The sequence below is a fragment of the Ictidomys tridecemlineatus genome, chromosome 7 (genome assembly GCF_052094955.1).
Source record: "Ictidomys tridecemlineatus isolate mIctTri1 chromosome 7, mIctTri1.hap1, whole genome shotgun sequence".
In the NCBI taxonomy this organism is placed as follows: domain Eukaryota; kingdom Metazoa; phylum Chordata; class Mammalia; order Rodentia; family Sciuridae; genus Ictidomys; species Ictidomys tridecemlineatus.
The window spans coordinates 186420921-186445748 of record NC_135483.1 but is presented as its reverse complement, the minus strand read 5'-3'; the positions used below and the strand labels follow the sequence as shown (position 1 = coordinate 186445748).

Genomic DNA, 24828 nt, shown 5'->3' with positions numbered 1-24828 from the left:
TCTCTGGGTGGTTGGGAAGATAGATTTGGGAAGGTGAAGTTGCAAAAAAACAGTTTGGCACCCATGAAATTTTCACGCGGAAATGACAATGGTGTGATAAAGGAGAATAAAAGGTCTAGTGGATGGAGAGACTCAGAGATGAGAGGAGCAGAAGTAGCCAGACTGAATCACTGGTGAAACTTTGGATTAAGAAGCACAATCTGAGAAGGCTTTCAAATTTGGGTATCTAGATAAGAAACATGGGGGGAACAGCTAGATCAGTGTGGATATGAAGAGTTTGAAGAAGAGCTGTGATTATCTACAGAGAAATGCATGCCAGAGATCCAGGCAGAGAAATGCATGCCAGAGATCCAGGCAGACGTTGGGAGCAAATGTAGAATTCATGACTTATTCAAAAAACATTAAAATGAGAAAACAGAAGAGCAAAAGACAGAGTCTAGAGACATCATCATTTAAGTATCCAGCCAAATGAAACACCCTCTCAAAGAAGACTGAGAGAAGATGAAGAGGAAGAAAACCAGTAGAGAGCCATGCATGATGTACCAAGGGGCAGAGAATTTAGGAGGCATTGCAGTTAACAGTCTAAAATGTTGAAGAGAAATAACAAAGGATAGGGACAGAAGGCCACCATAGAGATGGGAACCAAGATTGACTCTTAGCATGGTGAGGGCAGACTCAGCAGAAAACTGTGGATGTGTAACAGTGAGAGCAAAGGCTTTGGCATGAGTGCTTGCAGAGGCCCTTTAGCTTCTGGCTGAACACAAAAGGACAGATGCTGGATCATGCTTTGAGGGAGCCACCAGGTCAGGGAGGGAGTCTAATATGAGTGGATCCCATTTCCAACATGCATTAGGAGAAGTAAACCCATTAGAAAGATTCCTTCCCACTATCATTGCACCTATAAGACATAGAGTATAAAGATGAGGGCAGATTCTGGGAGTAAAATACATTTTAAAAGTATAGTAAAGTATCAAATGCTTTATTTAATCAAATGGGGAAAATGTTTTCATCAGAAATGCTTTATAATGACACTAGCCAGGCTTGCAAAGGTTGGGATGGGGATAGATTAACTCCCAGGAAACAGTACTATGTAAGTACTGCCAGCAAGCTCTGAGCTGTCTTCTAAAGATGGTGGTCACAGTTCTTTTTAGGACTTAGGGGACAAACTGAAGTCTAGAGAAATAGAGGAGAAGAGTTTTATGGAGAAGAGAGTTGGAAGTCATTTAGGGAAGGCAGGCTATGATCTCCTTACCTCCATTTTTTTCTAAAAATGTTTAATAATTAGTTTATAACAATTAACCACATCCTTCTCTAAATGCTTTAGTATAAATGCAAAGAAGAGATAAATTTCTATGCAAATTTGAAGTCAGACAAAAACAGACCATGGAGAGAGCTGCAATGAAGGTTACATTTGTTACTCTGCCTAGTCTGCTTCATTTGATGAGTTGTGCTTTATAAGGTCCATTTAGCTATTATTGAAAATTGATGCAATTACTGCAATTGAGAAGTTACATAACTTGAGAACAAATAATCTCTTACCATTTGTCATAAAAAAGCTACTGGATGGGCAGAGAGAGAGAGATCAGGAACCTACCAAGCTTAACTTACTACCACCAATGCCAACAATCCAGGGGTTCTGGAAAAATCCACAGGCTAAAGCATGGATGTTTTAGAGGATGTTTGCTACATCAAGGATGCTTGACAAGGGCCCAGGTGACTGCTGAGTAAAGCTAGCACATTGGGTCAGCAACAAAGTAACTAGGAAAGTCAGTGGTGAGATCTTAATAGATTGCTGGACATGTACACTGCAATTTTAATATCTGTACCATTTAAGGGTTAATATTTTATTTGGATCTTTATGTTTTAGAAGTTCTTGGGCCTGGGGGTTGATAGACTAAGGAAAGTATTTCCTTATGTCTTATAATAATGAAGCCAAAGGAAATAAAATTTTCTCACTTTCAACCCAATAAAATAATCCAGGCATCTGCAGAAGGGATGACTTCCATTTTATGGAAAAAGAAAGAAAGATTAAGAGAAAAAAGGGGAGGGAAGTTATATTGTGCCCTATTTGTTTACCAATTATGATAGCCTATAGAATTGTAGCTTCTCTCTGGCATTACTAATTAACTTTCCCACAAGCTGATTTTTGAAGTATCCTAGAGAGAGTTGAGTAGTTTCTGGGAAAGCAATACAAGACTATTCCTCTTTGTATCACCCTTAGTTTCAGAAATCTAGGCTATCCCTCAAGATTCCTATTCTTTAAGGCTTATGCCTTACATAACTGTCTTTATTTGAGAGTAGGCAGGACTATGCATCTGACGGTGTTTTACTTTAGTGATTAAGTTATGGTATATGGAAAGAGATAAAGGGATTTTACAGCTAAATGTAAGGTTTTTATCAGTTGACTTGGAGTTAATGAAGGGGAGCTCATTCTAGGTGAGCCTTTGCTATCCAGGTGAGCTCTTTAAAAGAAGACCAACTTTTACCTGTAGAGAGAGAATGAACCTCCTAGGGACTTTCCTGTTGTCCTTGAAGAAATAATCTACTGTGTGTTCCATAATTTCAAGAAAATTGATTCTGCCAACAACTGCATAAGCTTTAGCAAGGACCCGAGCTTCAGGTCAGACTGCATCCCACTGGACACCCTAGATTTCAGCCTCAGGAGACCCTGAGGAGGAAACTGAGATAATAAAAGTATGCTATTTTAAGACACTAAATTTGTAGTGGTTTGTTACACACAATAGAACACCTTCAAATCAGTGCCCCAACAACAAGAGACACTCGGGACCTTTGGGCTTGTTGACTTCTCCTGGAAGAATCTATCTGTGCCAACAATGTGGATTAGGAGTCCTCTTCAAAGTCAAGAACTGAGACAAATCAGACCAATGCCAGACTGTTAGTGGAAGAAAGGTAATGGGTGAGAACATTCAAGAGACAGGTAGTTGTTTGGATCAGACATCTATATGGGAAGGATTGAGAGGAAGATTCATTGCCTGATATTTGACTGGCACACTGTTTCATTCGGGTGCCTCAGGAGCATTCAGGAAAAGATCACCCACAGTTAGATGTGCAAGTCCATCTTCATCTGAACAACACCTGGTGACAAGGGCATTTTACAAGTAGCTATTGATGCTGCCAACCAGAGGAATAAATCCAAGAATGTGGGCCTTGAGAGATGACCTCCTGCAGCTCCTCCTCATAAAATGAATAAGAATCACACAAGATCGCTCTCCAATGCTACGACGATAGGGATTCCCATAGCTTGCTTTATGAATTTCTTTGTGTTTTACTTTAATGGTGATTAACACGGCTTAGAGGCACCCTCGGGAGCAGGCTGTGAAGGACAAGTGCCACTTGTCCTGTGAAGGAAGGCAAGCAAACAAGCTGCAACAGTTATCTAAACTAATCAGTCAGAAAGCCATTATATATACCCTTTATAGAAACAAAAAATGTTGAGGAGAAAGGAAAGACCCTTCCAGGAAACGAGCAAAAGAAATTAAGGAAAAGCTAAGTGGGTCATCAACAGGCTTGATAGGTCAGTATTTTCTGAGGCCCCTTCATCTCATTCATTTTCAGTATGACCAGGAAAATCTAGGACATGACTGTCATCATCTTAAATGCCCTCCACTGCCTGAAGGAGGAAGGGAGGCCAGACCCCCAAGAACCAGTCCTCATTCCTTTGCCTAAGAGCTTTGTAAGATGAATTACTTTTTTGTTGCTCTTTACAAGTTATCATAAATCTAGCAGCTGAAAAGTCAATATGTTATCTTAGCTCACACTCCTGTAGATCAGAAGTCTGGAAACATCCAGAACCCAAAAGGCTGGGTTCTCTGCCCAGGATCCCACTTGACGAAGTCAAGGTGACAGCCAGGCAGAGACCTCCTCTGGCTGTTTGGTTTTTGGAAATGCACTGTGAAGCTACTTTCTAGTATTGACAAAATTCAGTTCTTGTAGTTACAGGACTGGGTCCCTGTGTTCCTTCTGACTTTCAGCCAAGACGCTGCTCTCAATGCTTAGAGATTGCCTGTGGCCCCCTCCATCCTCAAGCCAGCAATAGGGTGTCAGGTCCAGGGATTACACACTGGAAGAGAAGGGAGTGGGGAATCTTGGTAGTATCTTAGAATTCTGCCTACCACATGAGGCCAGGATTGCTAGTCCCATTGCACAGGGGCGAGACTGAGGCTGAAAGAGATAATGAGTGCTTAAGTTTTGCAGCATTAACAGGAAAATAAAGTGTGTTTACCTTTGATGCCCTGTGTTTTTGTTTTGTTATGCTGAGTTGTAAAATAATTAGGATGTTTTTAAGAAGTAGTATGGCCACCTTATAAGTGACAGAGACCTAGGCTGACAACTGAGAAAGCAAAACTAAGTTGTAGCCATCCATTACGGGTGCAGACTTAGACTTCCAAACTGGGATTCTGACCTGGAAAACCTATCAGTTCCCCAAGATAATTTATACACAGACACACAGACACACAGACACACAGACACACACACACACACACACACACACACTCAATTTTGTTTCTATTCTTCTTTCCTACACTGTCCCCAGGTTTTTTTTCCTTTTTAAAGTTAACATTGGTAGTAAAGCATATTAAGACATCTTTAAATTGTCAACACCAAACAGTCAAAGAGCAGCAACTATTCTTTCTAGAAAAAACACATTATTAAAGCATGCAAAACTCTTTCTTCCCTCACTAAACAACTAATTACATGGAAGAAAATCCCATAGCTGTCATACCATATGTATTTTGGTTTCTGAAATCATCCCTTTAAATTGTTGCTGGCTCCGTGAAATGAATAAAGTAAAACAGGCTGAGGCAGAGAACTAAAAATAAAATGGTAAGCAAAATGAAGGAAAGCACCACTTCTGTTCTGTTGGTTGCAGAATCTCAAGTACAACAAGATAGGCACTCAAGGTGTCTGCTGAATAAATGGAGGCATGAAAAACATTATTTTAAACTCTAAAATATGTATTTTGTATAACTATTAGACTTTAAAAGTGAGATGTCCCCCAAAAGCTCATGTGTCAAATAATGCAAAAAAGCATAGAGGTAAAAAGATTAGGTTATGATAGCCTTAACTTAATCAGTGTGTTAATCCCCTGATAAGGATTCATTGGGTGGTAACTGAAGGCAGGCAGGGTTTTGCTGGAGAGCTGGGTCATTGGGGGTTTGCCTTTGGAAAGTATATTCTATCCATGTCCAGGGGAGTCTATTTTGTTCCTTCCCCCACCCCTACCCCCTTGTCTTCTCTCTTCCTGGTTCCAGGTTCTGAACTGTTTTCTTCCACCACACCCTTCCATCATGAGTTCTGACTCACCTTGATCCCAGAGCAATGGAGTCAGCCATTTATGGCCTTATGACAACCCAGGTATCTAATGCCAATGACGTGCATGATTGAAAGAAGTTGCTGTACAAATGGAAGTCAATGCAATTTTAAATGTGTAACTACCACTTTAAAAAAAATTTAGTTTTTCAGTATTTACAAAAAACTGAAAAAGGCAGTACACCATCAGTTTTTCAGTTTTTTGTAATTATCTTAAAGGTTAAAAAAAACTCATTGGGTCACTTGCCCAAAGTGTTCGCCTCTCACTCTAAGTACAGTCCCTTTTACCCATTTCATACAGAATCTTTTAGAATGAAATTATTGAGCAATGAAGAAGTTTGCTAAAGGAATAGGAGTGACTGAGGTGAGGTTTTGAGATGGCTTATTTGATGGATCACACATGAGACACATTGTACTCAAGGCCCCTTATTCTTTCTAGTTAACTCCTTTTTTTCATTTAATATCGCCTAAAAATGAGCAGGTATCACACTGAGGTGACAGGAAAAGGTAATTAAAATATTCATATAATACTGATTACCATTTATGTTCTTTATATAAAGTAGTACATATATGTTTTTAATGTGACAGAATTATAATTTTAAATACTGAATTGTATTTTTCTTAGTACATGATTTTTGTTTTGTTGTGTTCAAGTTTATCTCTTTCTTTCTTTCTTCTTCTATTCTGAAAAGCCATTTTATTACAAGTCCAGTTCTTTTTACTTTTATCCACAAGGAAGTCATAATCCTCTACTTAAATAGAAGCTGGTTACCATGGAAATCATTCTAATACCACTGAATCAATATTTTGATTTTGCTGACATTTAATGTAAAAAGAAAAGACGGGTTAAGATTTATAAAAGTCACTTTTTATCTGTGTTATAATGTTGATAGCTGGAAAATTATAAAGAAAACATGTTCTATAATGAACTCCAGTTAACTTGCAATTATAAGGAACTGAGAATCCATAAAAGAGCAATCTCCATATTTATGTAATTTTGGCTTTGAATTTACACATACCCACACATGCATTTGGACTCAAAAAACATTTCCCCACCCCTGAACTGAGATTTTTTCTATCTCTATAAAATAATAACAGATTTTATCCTCTTATTATTGAGGCCATAATATGTTTGAAGAGATTTGGCTATACCTAGCTTTACAATTGCCTTTTAAGTGTTCTGAGGAGAGAGTAAAATTTGCATAGAGAATCACTTTTCTATAAAAGCCTACCATTCCTGCACAGGACCTTAGTTCCTCTAGTTCACTCAGGACCATGACGAACCACAGCTGAGGGATTCCCAATCTATCCTAAGAGCTCTCAGTTGAGGAAGTGCACCTCCCAACCCATCAAGTAATTTTCCAAGTCCAACTTAAGTCATTGATGTCCTAACTTGATCACTTTGTCCTACTCTACCTTCAGGTGATGTAAAAGATTATAGTGATATAAGATTCAGAGAGCCACTGTCTTCTCTTTGGCAACGAGCCATGGGGAACCCTAGGTCCTTGATGGTGAGTGGATCTGAGAGAGAATGATACCTCCAGGAAACAGACACCGGAAGCATCCCAAATGGAGGGTTTTCTGTTCTATTTTTAACATCATTGAATTGTCACTCAATTTTTTTTTTCCTGTAGAACAGTAACCACGATTTCCCCCACATTTTCACTCTAAGTACCTGTCATCGCTCCCCAGGGGGAGCTGGGAGCACCTCCCATTCCTTCCAGGAACCCAGGAGGTTTTCTGGCAGCATGACTCACGCTGCTCTCTGGCTCCTTTCCTGCCTGTCTTATCTTTCCTCTCCATTCAGGGTTTTTTTTATTTCTTACTATTCTTCAGTCCTATTCAGGACTACATTCAGGACCTCATCATTCAGAAATCAAGGTCTTAAGTCAGGATCAGTAATCTTCTTTTGCAAACAATCTAACGCTATTGATTATGTAGTATTCTGGCAATTGAAGTGGGAGAGGGCAACTTCTAGACACAGGATCACACAAAACAAACAGCACCAGGTATCAATATTAGAGAAAACCTAAGATGATATTTAAAATTTATAAAAGTCATGTCTCTGGAGCCATTTGGTGTATTAACAAGGGAACTAAATACCTCTATGTGTGTCTATGTGTTGATGCATTACAAGTTGGAGGACATACTGATAACCCTGAATCATGAGGGGGAAAAAAGTCCAATTTCTAATAAATTCTAAGAAGGCAGAAAAAGAACAGTCACCTCCAAATATATACAGACCCACAAATGCACACACACAAGTGTTCACTCTATTACTGTTCCTTCTAGCTAAAAAATTGGAGCCAATGTAAGTATATATCAATAAAATAATAATAAATAAAATAAATAATTAATAAATTCCTATGATGTACACTTCCATCCATTAAAAAGTGATGTTTCTTGACAAATAAAATCCCCAGAAAATAGTCACACGGAATAAGTGAAAAATGCAACACAGGAAATGCCATCCATGCACTATGATTTCAATTTTGCAAACACACATCCATGTTCCTGCTATTTCCATGTGTGCTCTTACATGAATACACACATGTACACATGATGTATTATTCCTATATCTGTAGCAGAGAAAACAGACTAAGAAGAGATTTATCCTTGTGGAATTGGTGGATTACCACTATCTTCAGGCACTTATTTGTATTATTCAATAATGCAGTCAACTATTGTCTTGGCCAAAGACACTTGGATGCCAGGAAGGGAGAAAGAAGGGTGAAGAGAGAAACTGAATGTACCTCAGGGGCACCTAATCTTGTGGAACAATTTTGAACTTCTACAGAAAGATGAAGACTAGAAGATGAGGGAACTTTCACAGGGAAATGAGGAGTCCAGGTAGCAGAGAATTCTGCCCAGTTGAGAAAAGGATCATGTGCTCCCCATCTCTGCAGTGAACCTCAGCTGAAATCTGATACCTGGGGGACTCAGGGAAGCAGAATCTTCTGCTATGAAGAGAGTCAAGAATATGCAGAGCAGGAGAGAGTCTACAGGGCCAGTTGGAGAGCAGGGTTCTCCAACTGGCCACTGGTAGCTTTGGGAATCTTGAGGTGTTTATCACAATTGATAGGTAAAAATCTGAATGGCCTTGGGCAATGGACTGAACGTTGTGGCCTCAAAATTAAAATGTTGAAAGCTTTGTCCCAATATGGTGGTACTTGAAGGGGGAGCCTTTGGGAGGTACTAAGGACTTGAAGGTGGACCCCTCATCAAGTGGATTAGCACTGTCAGAACACAGCTCATTCTCTCTTTCTTCTCTTCCCCATGTGAGCATAGCAGGAGACAGCAGTCTACAACCTGGAAGAGAGCTCTACCCAGAAAAGACCATGATGGCATCCTGCTCCTTCCAACCTCCAGAACTGTGAAAAATAAAATCTGTTCTTTATAGGCCATCCAGTCTAGGGCAATTTGTAATAGCAGCCTTAAACTAAGTCAGCTTGTTTCAAAGTACACTTAAGATGTCTATCCCATTAAGGGGCTCTCAGGAAAAGCTCAGGAAAGTTGAAACTTACTTATTCCGGTGAGGGCTAAAGAACTGGTGAGATCCATGATTGATATGACCTAATTCATAGGCCAGTAAGGAGGCTGGGATATATCTGAACTCTATATTTCATAGCTGAGGGAAAATGTAGGCACAGGAAGAAATCAGTAATATAAAGAGACTGAAATGTATAGTACATACACTGTACACACACACACACACACACACACACACACACACACATACACACACACATGCATGCATTCATACTCACTGGAAGAAAATAATGTTAAAATGATCATCACAAAAGTTATGGTAAAAAACTTTTTTCCTTATATTGTCCTGCATTAAAACATTCTCCCAATAAACACACAACACTTCCCTCAGTTATTCAAATAGTATTAATAAAAGCTAGAAAATATAAATTCATCCCCTCCCCCTCCCCCCCTCTCTATCTCTCCTAGACGATTTTCAAATGATCCAAAGTGTTAAGAGGGCATTTGAGCCAGGCGCTGTGGTGACACCTCTTATCCCAGAGGCTGGGCAGACTGAAGCAGGAGGATCTGGCAAAGGCCTGGGGGTGTGGCTCAGTGGTTAAGTGACCCTGGGTTCCATCCCCAGACCAAACAAAAAGACAAGGGTATTGAGAACAGACCGATTCAATAACCTTCCCCTTGATTTTTCTCAGGTGGGACCCCCAGGTGATGCCAGCAGGATGGTGACCCGGGGGAAGGCAGGGGCTCACTGGCAGACCAGGTCAGGGCGCGTGGCCTGGGAGCTCACCTTCGGGCCTCTCGGCGGGCCTCCCGCCCTTGGTGGCCGCAGTGCTGTTGACCGTCTCCGAGGAGGTGCTCAGCTTGGTGCTGGGGTCCCGCTTGGGCTTGGGTGGTGGCTGTCTCCGGGAGCCACAGCTGCTGTCATCCTCCGTGCCCCCGACCGAGTGCAGGGACTGCGACCTCACGGTGAAGCCACTGGAGCACGGGTGGGGAAGTCTGTCCTGAGGGGCCGGCATCGTCATGAATCCCATGCGGAAGTGCTTGCCCACGTAGCCGGCGTCGTGGCCTCGCCCCACCTCTCCACCGATGCTGGAAAGAAAGCAGGCCACAGGCGGTGAGCAGAGGGGGCCCTGCGCATCCCGGGAAGAGACTATCTATGATGGGCCAAGTCTCCAGTTTTAACTTCAGACCGGTGCAGAAACATATTTCACAGTGGGCTGCATTTTAAAGCAATTTTGAGTAGCATATGAAAGCATTCTGTACTTTTGCATTAAATTATGAACATAAAGCAAATAGGACTTGATTATAATAAGAAATCTTAACATGTATTTCCAGATATCTTTTTGCCCATCTGCTTAGCATCCCAAGGGTGGCTGGGATGAAGCATCACAGACTTTATCTTTGATTGCTTTTCTTTACTTGGAGGTAAAGAAAATCTTACCAGTGGCTTAAAAAGAAAAAAAAAGGTGGGTGGGTGGGGGGAATCTCATAACAATGGCTCCTAGACAACATTTTGATGGATGACTGAGTCCCAGTTCTCAGCCTCAGAGTCTTCTGCACTTTATCAAAATCATCCCTAATTTATTTGCTTAATATGTTGGGGAAAATGAAACACCAACAAAAGTTCTATTACCAAATGGGGGGGGAGATACAGAAAGAAAAAGGAGGGGGGGATAGGAGGAGGTGTAGGTGAGGAGGAGGAGGGAAGGAATGGAGGGAGGGAGGAGCAGGGCAGAAAGAGAAAGTACTTTCTTAAATCGGTGAAGAAACTGCCAACCTCTCCATTCTCCAGAGAGCTTCGTTTACCTTAGCAACTTATCATTACTAACGAGAAAACCTTATAGAATAAAGAGCAGCATCTAGAAAAGAGGTGTAGTTTAAAATGTGAAGTATAGATGCTGAGATGGCTGTAAATTTTTCACAAGTACTCATGGTAGGCAAAGCTTTCAAATGTAAGGCTCCTGAGTTTTATATAGGAAAATTTGAACAAACATTTGAAAATAGAAATCCCTCTCAGTTTGAAGTTGAAGATTCATATAGGAAACGGCCCTTGGGCCTCTCTCCATACTATTCAGTAATGGTGTCTCTTTTACAACATGAATACAAAGCTGAATTTTTAAAAGATAGATTTTTCTAGAGTTTCTCCGCATACAAAGTTCATGCAACAATAGAAAAAATAAAAGGAAGCATCATTACAACTATTTAACAGACGTTTTTAGACATGTATGAATGGTAAAATGTACCTCAAATTTTATAAATTTTGAAAGTATGCTGAGTTTGCCATTCTGGGCATATAACTCATGTAGGTATTTTTTTTTTCACCTTAATTTTGGCAGGCCGTGCCCTCATAGCATGATAGAATCTTTAACATTGGTCATAAGTTTAACCAGAGTGGGGGAACTATCATGAAAAATGAGATTTCTTTTCCTCTTCAATTGGGACTTTTGACAATTACATGTCTGTTCGGAATAAAGCCAGAAAGAACTCAATAAAATCATTAGACTCTGACTCTGGTATTTCATTCCAATGATGTTAGTGCCACTCAATCAAAACTATTTTTTATGTATTTCATCTTTTTCTAAATATTTTCAATTTATGTGCAGACACTAACTTTATCATCTTTGCAGTATAAGTGGCTGTAATTCCAGTGTACTAACTAGAGCAATGGATAGCTATCCAGAAAATAAATGACATCTAGTGATAGCTAAGTGCGAGTCTTCATGTCACAGCTACAAGCCCCTTAAATCTGTGCATGTGTTTCATCTTATGTGTTTATTTCAAGAGCATTAATCAAGATAAATGAGAAACTTCATCAGAAGGGTCTGTGAAAAATTATTAAGAACTTAAGGAAAAATAAGAGTAGTGGAGGGGAGGGGCAGTCTCCACAGTCTGGGAACATTTGTGATGATTATGGCTTTGATCTTTCCCATGGAAGATAGAATATTTGATTTCATCTAACTTTGCCTTAAGTTGTTTTCATCCCCATGTCTTTTCCTTATTTCTGTCACTGTAGCACTAAACAAAATCGGTTTAAGGATTTATTTAGACAGTCTTCTCATTCCTAATAACATAGCCACCTGGGGAGATTTCTGCATGTACTAATGCACACAGGCATTCATGAGTTACTAGAAATAATTATATCAGCAATTTCTCTGTTACTTTTGACCTAAATAAGGCCTACTACTTTCCCAGACAGATAATTAGCTTTGCCTCTACAATTCAGAATTATCTTTCTATCAGCACAAAACAATGTCATCTAACTCTGTCTGCTTTTGTTCACAGATGTATTTACACACACACACACACACACACACACACACACACACACACAAACACAAACACCTCTTCCAAGAGAAATTTAATGTGTGCTTCAAACAATAACCAGTACAAGTGCAAGTCTAGTTTAGCAAGGCTGTGCACATAGGATGAAGAAATGGAGCTAAGAATGAGTTGGATACACAAAGGCCGTTGTTCAAGTCAAGGATGAGGATAAGTAACAAAGGGGATAGACATCTAGTTTCAAGAGACCAGGAAAGATGATCAGTGAAAGCAGACTGAAAATTGTGGGATGAAGCAGCCTACAATCAGTTTCTCAATTTGCTATAAGACCTCTGGATTTTTAAAAATATGCAGATTCCAGGACCCCATATTAAGGGCAATTACTGAATTGTATCTGTCAAATCAGAATCTCTGTTGGTATGGCCAAGTAGTTTGTTTATAACATCACATTGAAACGTTTTCAATGCAGACAATCCAGGACTTCCCAGCATTAAGAACAATGGAACCATTCCTGAGGCAACATCCATTAGAAACATCCAGGAAGACACAAATAACAGGCAGAATATCGCAGAAAAGCAAGCATGCAATGCATTAGTCAGATTTTTGTTAGCTTATCCTGCAGTAACAAATGATCCCCAGTCTACAGACTTTTATAACAACTTGCGTAACTGCTTGTAGTAACTGTGCTGGCCGTTTATCAGCTTGGTCTCTGCTCACATGTGTTCTTCATTCTAGGATTTAGCCCCTGTTAGGATGTGGTTTTCTCACAGAGAAAGAAAAGCATGAATGAATACAACACCCCTAAGGCCTCTGCTCAGTGTGGCACATAATCTTTCATTCACATTCCACCAACTGAAACCAATCTTACAGCAAGGCTTGAAGTCAATGGTGGAGACACTTTCCTCCAACAGGAAAGTAATGCCGGTGACATGATGATACATGGGTGTGCATGCACCTCTCACAGGTAGGAGACCAAATACCTGGTGCGGCAACTCTAGTGTTAATGAAATTTCTCTGCATGAGAGAACTCACCATGAGGAATGAGGGGATGAAGTTAGCTGACAAGACTACCAGTGACCCATCAGAGGACTTTGTGTTTCCAATCTGCTATGGTTTCGATGGATCCCCTCAAAAGCATGCATTGAGAACTGACTCCCTGCTGCATCAGAGCCAGGAGGTAGGACCTAGTGTGAAGTGTTTTGGTCAGGAGAGATCCGCCCTTATGAATGGATCAATGCTGATTTTAGAAGAGCTTGAGGCTTTGAATTCAATCTCTTGCTCTCTTATCCTGTGATGACTTCCAGCATGTTCTATGAAGCAGGAAGACCTCACCAGGTGCAGCCCTTTGTTCTTGGACTTCCCAGCCTCCAAAATACTGAGCCAAATGAATTTCTTTTTTTTTTTCCTAGTAAGGTATTTTTATTTATATATTCCAAAGCAAAACTCCTTGTCCCCCAAACAACAAACCATATATTAATGCATAAAAAGTGTATTAACACAAAGTCACAAAATCATGTTAATTGTACCTCTTTACTTTGACCCATGGATTTTCTCAAAATTCTACCATTTCTTTTCATCTTTCAATTTTCTTCACAGATGGCTTGCTTAAAATCTTTTTACTGCATGCCCCTTGTATTGTTGTTCTCTCTACACATCTCCTCTGTGTCCTCAACTATTGTTTACAAATGACTTTCTATTGTTCATAAATTACTCTGTTTGTGGTACTCTTTCATAGTAACAAAAATGGACACTATCCTTACAATTGTGGGATCTAAAGGGTTAAAGGTCCTGGTCCCCATAGGAGACACATTTGTTACAAAAGACATAACAAGGATTCAGTGAACAGAAACCTATTGCTACCTCTGAGGCAATTTGAACTTCCTTTACACAGAGAACAGCAAGCTAGCAGAGGGGTCATCAAGTGGACAATACCATTAACCTTGTTCAGTAGAAAGATGTAGGACTGTTACTAAATGGAGCAGAGAGAAATATGTATGGAATTAAGGTGATCCACTTGGGTGTCCCTTGATACTCTTGTAACCAATTGTGGCTTTGAAAGGTTACACACAGAAACCCTGGCTCAAGAAGATTATGGTTAGCAATTTCTCTAGAAAGAAAGATGAGTCCCACCACCAAGTAAGCCAGTGAGGCCATCTGAGGTGTTGAAATAGACAATGTGAAGTACGAATGGTGGAGGAGGGAGGTATTGAGCATCAGTTGTGTAAGTGTGCCATGAAGAGGACTTCATTTATCACAATAACTGTACCCTGATAAATTTCCACTCAGGAAGAGCTGGATGGAAGCCAAGAAAGAGCTGGTACTCAAACTTGCATGAGGTATAAGCTGCATCCAAGTGATGAACTGCAGCATCCATGGAGGTGCATGGTTCAGATCTACCTTCAGAAAACCTTCTCTGAGGAGAAGACTTAGATGACATTTGCCAACTGCCATATTCAAATTTGCCCCAACATTTTATCCAAGTATACTCTGTCATGGGGAAGCTCCCAGACATTGTATAGTGCAGTGAAGCATTGGATTTGTATACTTCTAATCATTGCAGTGAAATCCTTGTATCTGGGTTCCCCTGTTGAACTGGTCTAGACTTTCCCATTGTTACACCAGAGTCTGAAGCTCTTCCCCATAGATCAATTCTCCTTCCCCCTCTTTTTCATGGATGCCAGACATACACTGTGACCTGAACCTTGTCTGACCTGTTCCTCTTCTTCTTTCTTCCTGTCTCACAGGCAGTCTCCTCCATAAATTGCTCACCCTTCTAACACCATCTTGGTGTCCTTCCCCGGGACCTGAACTGACATACTTGGGAATGATCATATCAAGGAAAAGAAAATCTAAAAACAAATGTGAGATCCCAGAAAGAAGAAATGCTTGTGAAAATAGGTCAGTCTCCTGCTTTAGACTGAACATTTAAATGGTGCTTGGGGAGTGAGGAACCAACTCTACTGTAGAACTACTTGGCTCAAAGTGAAAAGTTATGTGGGCTGAAGAAAGCAGAGTCTTTTTGCAATCAGACTTCCAACACTCAAGATAGATTAAGCCTGACACATCCCATGTTATAAAAATAAACAAGTTTCATAATCCTGAATTTAAACAAGTATGCTTTTTCTCCCACAATGAAAGCAATGTTGCAAGACCAAGTTGTCTCTTGGCTACTTTTTGTGTCATAAAACGTGAAGAATAAAAATTTACTTAAATCAAGGGGGGCTATTTTTCCAGAAGTAATTGATAGTTTGTAAATATCTCTCACAAAGAAGTTATTGGCTAATGGATAGGCCTGGACATTTGTGCACCAGGATTATTAGTTATGGACTCAATTCCCCGATCCATCATTTAGTACTAAAAAACATTAGCCACTGAATCCCTAGGGCAATTTCCTTATCTATTAAGTGGTTGTATCAGCACCAACAAATTATCAATATGACCATGGTACTATATACGCAGTACCTAGCATAGACTTTCATACAAAGTATGTAGCAAATAATTGTAGCTTTAAACTTATGTTAAGTCTTGTCCTACTGAATTCTGTTTATAGGATCATCACTTGCATTTTAAGTCCCATCTATAAAACATGGCATATGGTATCATATAACCTCAAAACACTCCACACAAAGAGACCTAAAGTCTTATGGTAAACTCAAAGATTCAAGACAATCTAGGCAAATATAATCCTCATATTCGTAACTTTCTTAAAATATTTGCATCATTATTTCAAAGCACACATTAGTGAGGATTGATAATGAAAGGTAGAAAACAAGAACTTTGGAACTGTGCTGAGCCTGGTAATCAACAAGGATTGTCACTTGTCTTGCTGTCCTCTTGAAAACCCGTCAGCATTGATGTTGTGTCTCTTCTTCTGAGAACCGCTTCCTTTCAGAAATGAAAATACAACCCCTGAGAAGGGCGAGCTCTTGAGGTCAAATATCTTCTTTAAAAGTGACAGGGTTGTGGCTTCTGTTTGCAGATTTGAAGCAGACATGCCAATATTTTTGTGATAGAGTCTTCTTCTTTTGGATTCACTGCAAATCAATAGAATCCTACTCCAGAAGAGAGTGTGTGCGTGTTTGTGTGTGTGTGTGTGTGTGTGTGTGTGTGTGTGTGTGTGTGTCTATATCTACACATGTGCCTTGCTTTCTTTCAAATCCATCTGGAACTTGAAATACAAACTGAAGGGATACCTAACTGAAATACCAAACTGAGGGGACTTTGCTTGTTTGAATATTTGCTTTCTGTAGTGAATCTGCACAGTTAAGCTAGAAAATCCATTTCCAATTTGTAATCCATTACATCCCTAACTTTGCATACTCCTGAAACACTGGGAAATTCTTTTCTGTTTATTTTTCAATAAGATGTATTTACCTGGTATCAGAGAAAGGGCACTTTTAACCATAAAATGAAAGGGGAGCATTTGAAAGAGAAATAGAGGCCAGCACTGTAAAAAGAGAATAAAATTTGATTGTCATAGTTAATTGTTAGATTCTTTCATGTTGGGCATTTCATTGTGAATGAGTAGAAGGAAAATCAATATTTTGACTTTACTCATTAAAATCCTGACTTAGAACATCTATATTTGATTCTGCTTCCCTCTTGCTTTCTCTTTGGATATGCACAAGGTCAAAAGTCAACCCTTGTTACCAAAGGAGAACATTTCCACCCCCAAGAGCACTGTCCTCTTCTAGGTATCATGTCCAGTAAACTGATCTGTGTTTAGAAAAACAGTATGTTACACCTTTTTCTCATTTGACTGATAGTATGCCTCTACCCAAAGTCAGCCATTTAAGAGAAAGGTAGAAATGTATCTGCTCCAATTATTGATAGATGAAATTTGCTATACAGTTGATTGTATGTCTACACTCACCACAGCCACACTGGGCTTTGAAGAACATGGGGGCTGTTCCTGTCTACTCATTTTAAGCTTCATGAGGAAAAGAACTCTGTCTTTTTGCTTACAAAAACATCACTAGCCTATATTTGTTTTTTTTTTAAATATTAAAAAGTAGGTCCCCTTAGAAAATAGCCAAATAAAGGGCTTTGCTAGAGAATTTTGTAGACTGCTAATTTTCCTTCCCAGGAAATCATTGCCCCTTCTCCTGGTAGTGGAAATTCCTTTGAGGAGTCAACTTTCTTCCTCTGCATCTGCATGTTGCCCAGGCCTGGCCAAGTGGACACTGAATCCCACTGGTCACCATGACTCTTTGAAAGATTGGCCAATGCTTGGAGTCAGACAAATCAGAATGAACTCCAAGCGCTCTGTGGAAGTCACACTGGCTTGGAGCCCAGTCCTCCTTCCTCTTCTTGCCTTTCATGAAGGGAAACTAGTGGCATCAGATCTTGTGGCATTGCAGAAGGCCTGGATCTAGTTTTGCCTGCTGCTAGAGCAATCCCAGGACTCTTCAGGTATGTCAACCACAAAATCCCACTTTGTGGGAGACAAATATCGTTAGATTTTCTGATACTTTTTGTAAAGTCCTAAGTTCAACCAGTACAATGCTCTGCAGACAGCAGTCACAAGACAAAAGCCATTAGCTAACTTGTGCTAGAAAAAGTAACTGGTGTCAGGGAAGGACTGGAAAGGATTCAAAGCAGGAATGAATGTATCCTTCTTATTTATTGTTTAGAAATATCCTTTTTATTTTAACACCATGAATGGAAATAATTAACTGCTTGATGAATACATCATATGTGTGTGTGTGTGTGTGTGTGTGTGTATTGTAGATACAATACACACACATATTTTAATCATGCAGTATACTTTGATGTGGAAACTTGGCTTCAGTAAAATTAAGCTCTGTTCATATTTTCTTCCAAATTGTTCACTCACCATTACCCTTAATGTCTTCCCTGAGCCCCACTTGCTCATTCAAAGCCATAATCTCTGGATTTCTTGCCTCGGGCTCAAACATTCATTTTCACCACTTCATATCCTCTATGATATCTGTTTTCCACTTTATGTTCTTAATATCTCAATTCCTCTAGCTTTTATTTTTTTTTTAGATGTCAATTTTCTGTGTTGGGCTGTTTACTGCTGCTTCTTGGGTGTTGAGGTCAAGTGTTACAAAGGGGTTTTTTACACACGTTCTTATTAACTGTTATGATGATCTATTACAGAAAAAAAGAAAATAAAACAATGGAGGGGAAAACCTGTCCTCAAGAGAGGAAATTCAGTTTGCGTTAGCTTCATATGCTATTCTTAAAATTGATATAATTAAACATCAAATATGTTGTTTCTCCATGCTAGAAGACTTCAAATATGCCCTGAAGTTAGTATTTTAGAAGGAACAAGATATATGGAACCAAGCACTTAGTAATTGTGTAATTTTAGGTAAGGACCATATAATTTCTGATCTTCAATTACTCTTATATTTATATGAACAAAATACTTTTCAGAATTGTTATAACAAATTAGAGTGATAAAAGACATTTTAAAATCACCTAGCAATGTGGCTGATATAAGTAGAGTTGCGATAGACAAATGTTAAAGTTCCCTCAAATCCATAGGTTAACTCTTACCCCCAAGCTGACACTATCTGGAGTTACCTAGGTCATGAGGGTACATCTTCACAAGTGTGATCAATGCCCTTATTAGAGAGAGCCAGGAAGCTCCTTCTCCCCTTCTGCAATGTGAAGTCACAGCAAGATAGAGGCCACCTGTCAGCCAGGAAGAAGGATTTCAGTAGACACCAGAGACCTCCTCTTGGACTTAACCTCAGAACTATGTAAATGGCTGTTGCTTATAAGCTACCAAATCTGTGGTATTCTGCTTCAGCAGTCTGAACAGACTAAACCAAGAACCTTTATAAATCACAGTGTATATTCCCTTCCTTTCTGAAGTGCCATGTAACTGTCAATTTTTAAGTTTTTCTTCCAAGCTATAACAGTCATTTTTACCCTGAAACACCATGAAGGTAAACATATAAAAGAATTCCTCTTGTTTTTGCAAGTGGACCTTAAAGATAATTGTTACGTTATTTACTTCCAAATCCAAATAGAAAAGAAAAAAATGCAAAATGAAGGAAAGAGATAAAATATAAACAACTTATCCTTTTTGCCATAATTGTCTATTAGGCAAATAAAGACTTGGAAAAATCTGTTCAATGAATTTCATGTTCATTTTTCTCAAACTCCATGATTTTTTAAATGAAATTTAGAACTTAGGGTAATCATGACTCGAGAGCAATTCTTATAAAACAAACATATAATTATTTATTACAAATGGCTTTTTGTCAAGAATTTGAGGTTATTATCACTGCCCATTAATATGATGCTCATCAGAATAATAAAGTGAGATGTTTGGAGCAGGGAGTGGATGTGTGTGAGTGTGTGTGTGTGTGTGTGTGTGTGTGTGTGTGCTCTACCAAAGTTCCTTTTATTCATTTCTGAATTTCTAAAGAGACAGGACTGAAATTTAATGCTTATTAGAGCCAGAACAAATTCTATGGAACATTTTTAAGAGACTTACTTTTACTTAAACATGACAAGTGCTTTTGAGATTAACATATGTTATTATCTATGGTACTTTGGAATCTAAAATTAAAACATTTCTTATTTTTATATGTAAATAAGATTTCCTTAGTCCTTGAAGTGTCATGACTTGCAGAAGAGGGGATATATGGAAAATAATTCAAATCATGGTATTCAGTTTCAGTTTAGAATATAGTTTGCAGAAGTTCACATCGTGGGAGATCTTTTCCAAAAATTCAACCAAAGAAGGGGAAGTTATGGAAAATGCATTTTATTTGTGTCTTCAAAACTGACATAAGCTTTGAATATGGTTTGAGAACCTGCCAAGTTTTTAGAAATGAGTTTAGCTAACCATATGTGGTTCACTTTTTTCAATCTAGTGGTGGAAGCTAGAAATTTAAAAAAAAAAAAAAGTTAACATATAATGGCCTTGAACATCCCAAGCAGAAGGGACTAATTTCAGGTTCATTTAAAATTTAATTGGTAAGATTTACTAAGAGCGTAATATGTAAGTAGGGTGGAATGAGTCTGTATTAAAAAATTTAATTCACTCACTAATTATTCACAAAGTATTCAAGTGACTACTCTCAAAGCCCAGTGGTAAGTGTTCTCAGCGAATCATGGACTGTGCACCAGCATGACTTCAGCACCATGTGGTCAGACACTCACTGAGAGGAAGCACCAGGCAGGTGCAATGGAAGAACAAGTCCTGGGCCCCTAACCACTGCAGAGGGGCTGGGAAGTCCCATGAAAGGAAGTGGCTTTGCAGCTGATGCACACAGCATGAGTAAGACTTCACCAGATGAAGGGGAGAAGTCGGGAGAGGAAGGTTTATGTGCTGGTAGTCAGGATCCGGAGGAATTGAGAAATGAGACAGGAATATTGGGGCAGAACTTGATCAGACCTGTTTTCTTGTATTTCCAATGACTTGAACCGTGTTTGGCTCAAAGGGGCAACCAATTAATTAAGTAAAATATTATGTGTATGTTTGGGAATAGTTAAGAATAACTCACAGTTCTCTCTCCTTTTTCTTTAAGCAACAGGATGGATGGCAATGTTATTTAATTATATTCTCTATTTTGCTCTTTCAGTTACCATTTTCTCAATTTTTGAGGAAAGAGAAAGCAAAATTCTACGCATACTCCTACACTGTTAATTTCTGTCCCTGTTATAAGAGCCAGCAATTTGAAGGCAGGGATCTGTGTAATCCCTTCCTCTCCATCTCTACTGCCCTGCTTCAGTTTTAGGTGCTCATCACTTCTTGGCTAAATTAATACAATTGCCTCTCAGCTGATCTGTTTCCACAGAGCTGCCACACTTATCCTTCTAAATGCAGATTAGCTCATGTCACTCTCTGCATTAAAACCCTTTGAAAGCTTTTCCATTTCTCTGGACTAAAAATTAAAATTCTTATGTGCTATTCCAGGTCTTTTATGATCTGGATCCTATGCCAAGTCTCATCTGCACCATTTTCCTACTTCACCTTACAAACCCTCTGCTATGACATATTTGTACCATGACAGCATCCCAGATTGTGGATTAACAGATCAAATTTGAAACTAACCACGTGCCTAATGTATTGACGGGCCTTGAAGGCAAAATGACAGGTAAATTATGACCCCAGACAGCAATCACCCTTTTCTCTGCCTGAAATCACTCCTTTGGTCATGATTACGACTCCATTCCAAGGAAGTTTCTTTGAGGAAACTTTTCATTATCAACAAGACTTTCTCAAGGCTAAACTCGATGTCTCTCCTCTGGACTGTCATCAATCTAAGCTTTGCCTTTATCAACGCTTTAGTTGATCTTGTCCACTCATCTGTGGGCCCCTTAAGAACACAGACCATAAATAAATTCCAACAAGTGGAGACAAGATGGGAACCCTTAAAGTGAGAGAAAGATACAAGTCCTGAAACACCGCTAGTATTTTCAGAAACTTCCTTTGCGATCTTTGGGCTCTGGCATTCTGGGGGAACTATCTGTCATTGGAAAGAAAAGCTACAATGACCCTATAAGAAGGGAAAATTAGTCAATAACTATTTTCACCCACAAAACAAAAAAAAATCATATATTCCAAGGTTATTTTCACATATCCCAAAGGCCAACATGAAAAAAAAAATTACACAGAAAATTCTAGCTCTGCTACAGATTATTGCTAAAACCTTAGGCACATTAAATCCTTAGGTTTGTTTTCTTCCTCTCAAAATGTAGACTATCAATAACAACCTGTCACATTGTTTTGAAGATAATTTTGATGTCTGAAATAACCCAGCAAAAGCTCTAAACAAATTTCACTTAACAAATCCCCGGATTAGATTTCATTCTTCTTTAACTTTGTAAAAAATCTTGATTGACAGCTATAGTAATCTGAATGCCAACAGCCAGAAGGCCACTTTCTGGCCTTGCCCCACACTTGTGTTCTGAAGAGGGTACTGAATGCTTATGAGAGTCAGTTATGTTCCCTGTCAAACCTTAAACAGCTTGGAAATAGGCCATGGAGGGAGAACACACTTTCCTAGTGGCAGTAACAAATAGAAGAATGCCCTGGATTCAGGGGAGAACCAAACAATTCATCAGAGCTAAACTGCAGACGCCACGCGCTTCAGTACAGTTTCAGTGTATTTTGTCCTCTGAAAAGTTTCATCAGTAATAAGGTAACAAGTGGCTTTCCCAGCTCCGAACATCATCCATGACACAGTATTGTGGACATCACCATTGAAGGCATCTTCTTTATTATTGTTGCTTGGGGAGTGAAACTAGGAAAACATGTACCCTAATTTTACAGAATATGGATTTTCCATAATCTTGGCAGAAAGGGGTTGGTATGACCTGAAGTTATTTCTGGCATAAAATTTCACAGCCAGGAAAAATGAGTTTTCTTAGAATTTGTAAAGCTCCCGATTACATTGCCAGACATTCATTGACCTTCTACAGAGAGATGGTATGATCTGCCAAACAAAATCAGAGGACTGGAATAAAAAAGCTTTAATGTCAGCTCTGTCTTAAACATACGGCATTCACCCTTCCCAAACATTTGCAATATGCATTTTTACAGATCATGTTGCCTTCAGATTTAATGGAACAGGACTGGAGATGTGCCTCAGTGGTAAAGCATTTGCTTGGCATGCACAAGGCCCTGGGTTCAATCCCAGTACTGAAAAAGAATTTTTAAAAAAATAGATTTAATGGAACATGTTCTAAATTTCCTGGATGAAAAATCTCAAAGATTGTACAGAAGGTCACTGGAGACCTAGAATATTTGAGAACAGTGAAAAGCTTATTGCAAAATATTCTACTCAGGCCTCAAAAATATTTTTAAGCTTAAGAGGAGTCATGGTAGTGAAAGGGAAAAAATATATCTCAGAAAAATCAGGAAATCTGACACATATATATAGAATCATGAAAAATGAACTATCAAAGAATAAAAATATATCACGGTTTCATCTTCTGTATAAAACCAAAATTAATCCAATGTCTTTCTAAATTAGAAATGTAACTAATGAAGACTACCATTCTTAAAAGTTAAGATAATCCTGTAACTACAAATGGTACACACCTCAGAATGATTGCTTGAAAGCTTCAGGGTACCCCACTTTTGGTAAACCCAAGCCTAATCCCCCAGTGCAGCTCCTCAAAGTCTGTTTTACTGAGAGGATGTTGCCTTCCCATGGGAGATCCCTGTGCCTTGCTCTTTTCTCTCTCTGAATTCCTCTACATAATTAACAGTATGTTTTCTATGGTTTTTTGATTCTATCTCTTTCAACAGGTTTTTTTATACAAACACTACTCTATATTTTAAAATTCTCCATTGGCTCACTCTCATCAACAATCCAAAATATTCCAGCCTCCTGTTCCTTTAGGGCACATATCCCCAAACTCTTGAGAGCAACAGCTCTGTTTTCTTTCTCTTGTTGTTTTCTCCCTCTGTTTCTCCTTCCTTTCACCCTTCCTTCCCTCCTTCCTTCCTTTCTTCCTTCCTTCCTTCCTTCCTTCCTTCTCATTCATTTGTCATTCATTCATCCATCTTTAATACACAACTATTTACTCATCATCTCTTTTTTTCCCAAGCACATTGTTAGCTGCTGCCGATGCTGCAAAGGATGATCCTGCTTCCTGTGATCATCCCATGAGTCATTCTGTCTCCTGTACTCTGGATTCTACCACCAAACAGTCGATTGAAAGTATTTTCTTTCACCTATTGTATAAATTTAGAAGTTTTCTTTTTTCTTTTCCCTCTGCCTAGATTTTTCTTGAATATTTACAGTTATTTTTCTATATTCTAGATCACAGCTTCTTTCTGGAAAGTCCCATTTCCCTTGGCTTCCTTGATCCTATTCTCTCCTGTTTTATCATCTTTCTGGTTGATTCTGTGTGGGCCTTCACTAACTTACCTTCTTATACCTTATGTTTTAATATAAGCAAAGGTTCAGTTTCTCTTAGTCTCCTTGACAAATAATAATTATTCAGACATCAGTGATATATCCTGTTCATGATTTTTAATATTTTCTAATATTCTACTGTCACCTGAAAAAAAAAAGAACATATATTTATCCTCCCAACAAAGTGCTAGACCAGAGAAGTGCAAGTCCAGCCAAAGCACCCTTAACATGCAAGGCCCCACGTGTTGAAAGGAAACAGCAGCAGCACCTCCTGTTCTTTCCACGGAAACTTTATCTTCAATAGCATCATTCTCAGTTATCAAGACCAAGACCTTCCAAATGGTTCACATCAAATTCTTGTTATATATGCACACTCATCAGGTCAGTAAATCCCCCTCTTCTACCAGGCTTCCACACATCCCTTCCATTTTCCAAACCAACTCCAAGACTTAACTTTTGGCCTGTTTGCTCACTTGGATTATTTTTTTTTTCTGAGAGAGAGAGAAAGAAATTTTTAATATTTATTTTTTAGTTTTAGGTGGACACAACAACTTTATTTTATTTTATGTTTTTATGTGGTGCTGAGGATGGAACCCAGTGCCCCACGCATACCAGGTCAGCATGCTACCGCTGCTCACTTGGATGCTTTATCTCAATTTCCTTTAACAATAACCCAATCATTTACCAGAAAAAAAAATAGTCTCCAAAAAGAATGAGATCTCATCATTGCCCCTCTTTACAGTCTTCTGGATTGTCCAAATTAGAGCCCAGCTCCTCTGTGAGACAACTGAGGCTTTACCTTATTTGACTCCACCTTCCTTTACATTTAAGTCTATCATCTGCCCACATTAATCTGTTGCCCTGGTTTTTATTT

The 24828-nt window shown here is 39.0% G+C and overlaps 1 protein-coding gene across 4 annotated transcripts in view; it reads right to left on the bottom strand.

Moving 5' to 3' along the window:
- The window catches only part of Nyap2 (neuronal tyrosine-phosphorylated phosphoinositide-3-kinase adaptor 2), a 246969-nt gene that overhangs the window by 134577 nt on the left and 87564 nt on the right, over positions 1 to 24828 (bottom strand). For all 4 annotated transcript variants that reach the window (XM_021727144.3, XM_021727145.3, XM_078018105.1 and 1 more), the window contains one exon: positions 9608 to 9909. In XM_021727144.3, coding sequence (XP_021582819.1) covers positions 9608 to 9909 — 302 coding nt within the window. The remainder of the gene's footprint in view (positions 1 to 9607; positions 9910 to 24828) is intronic.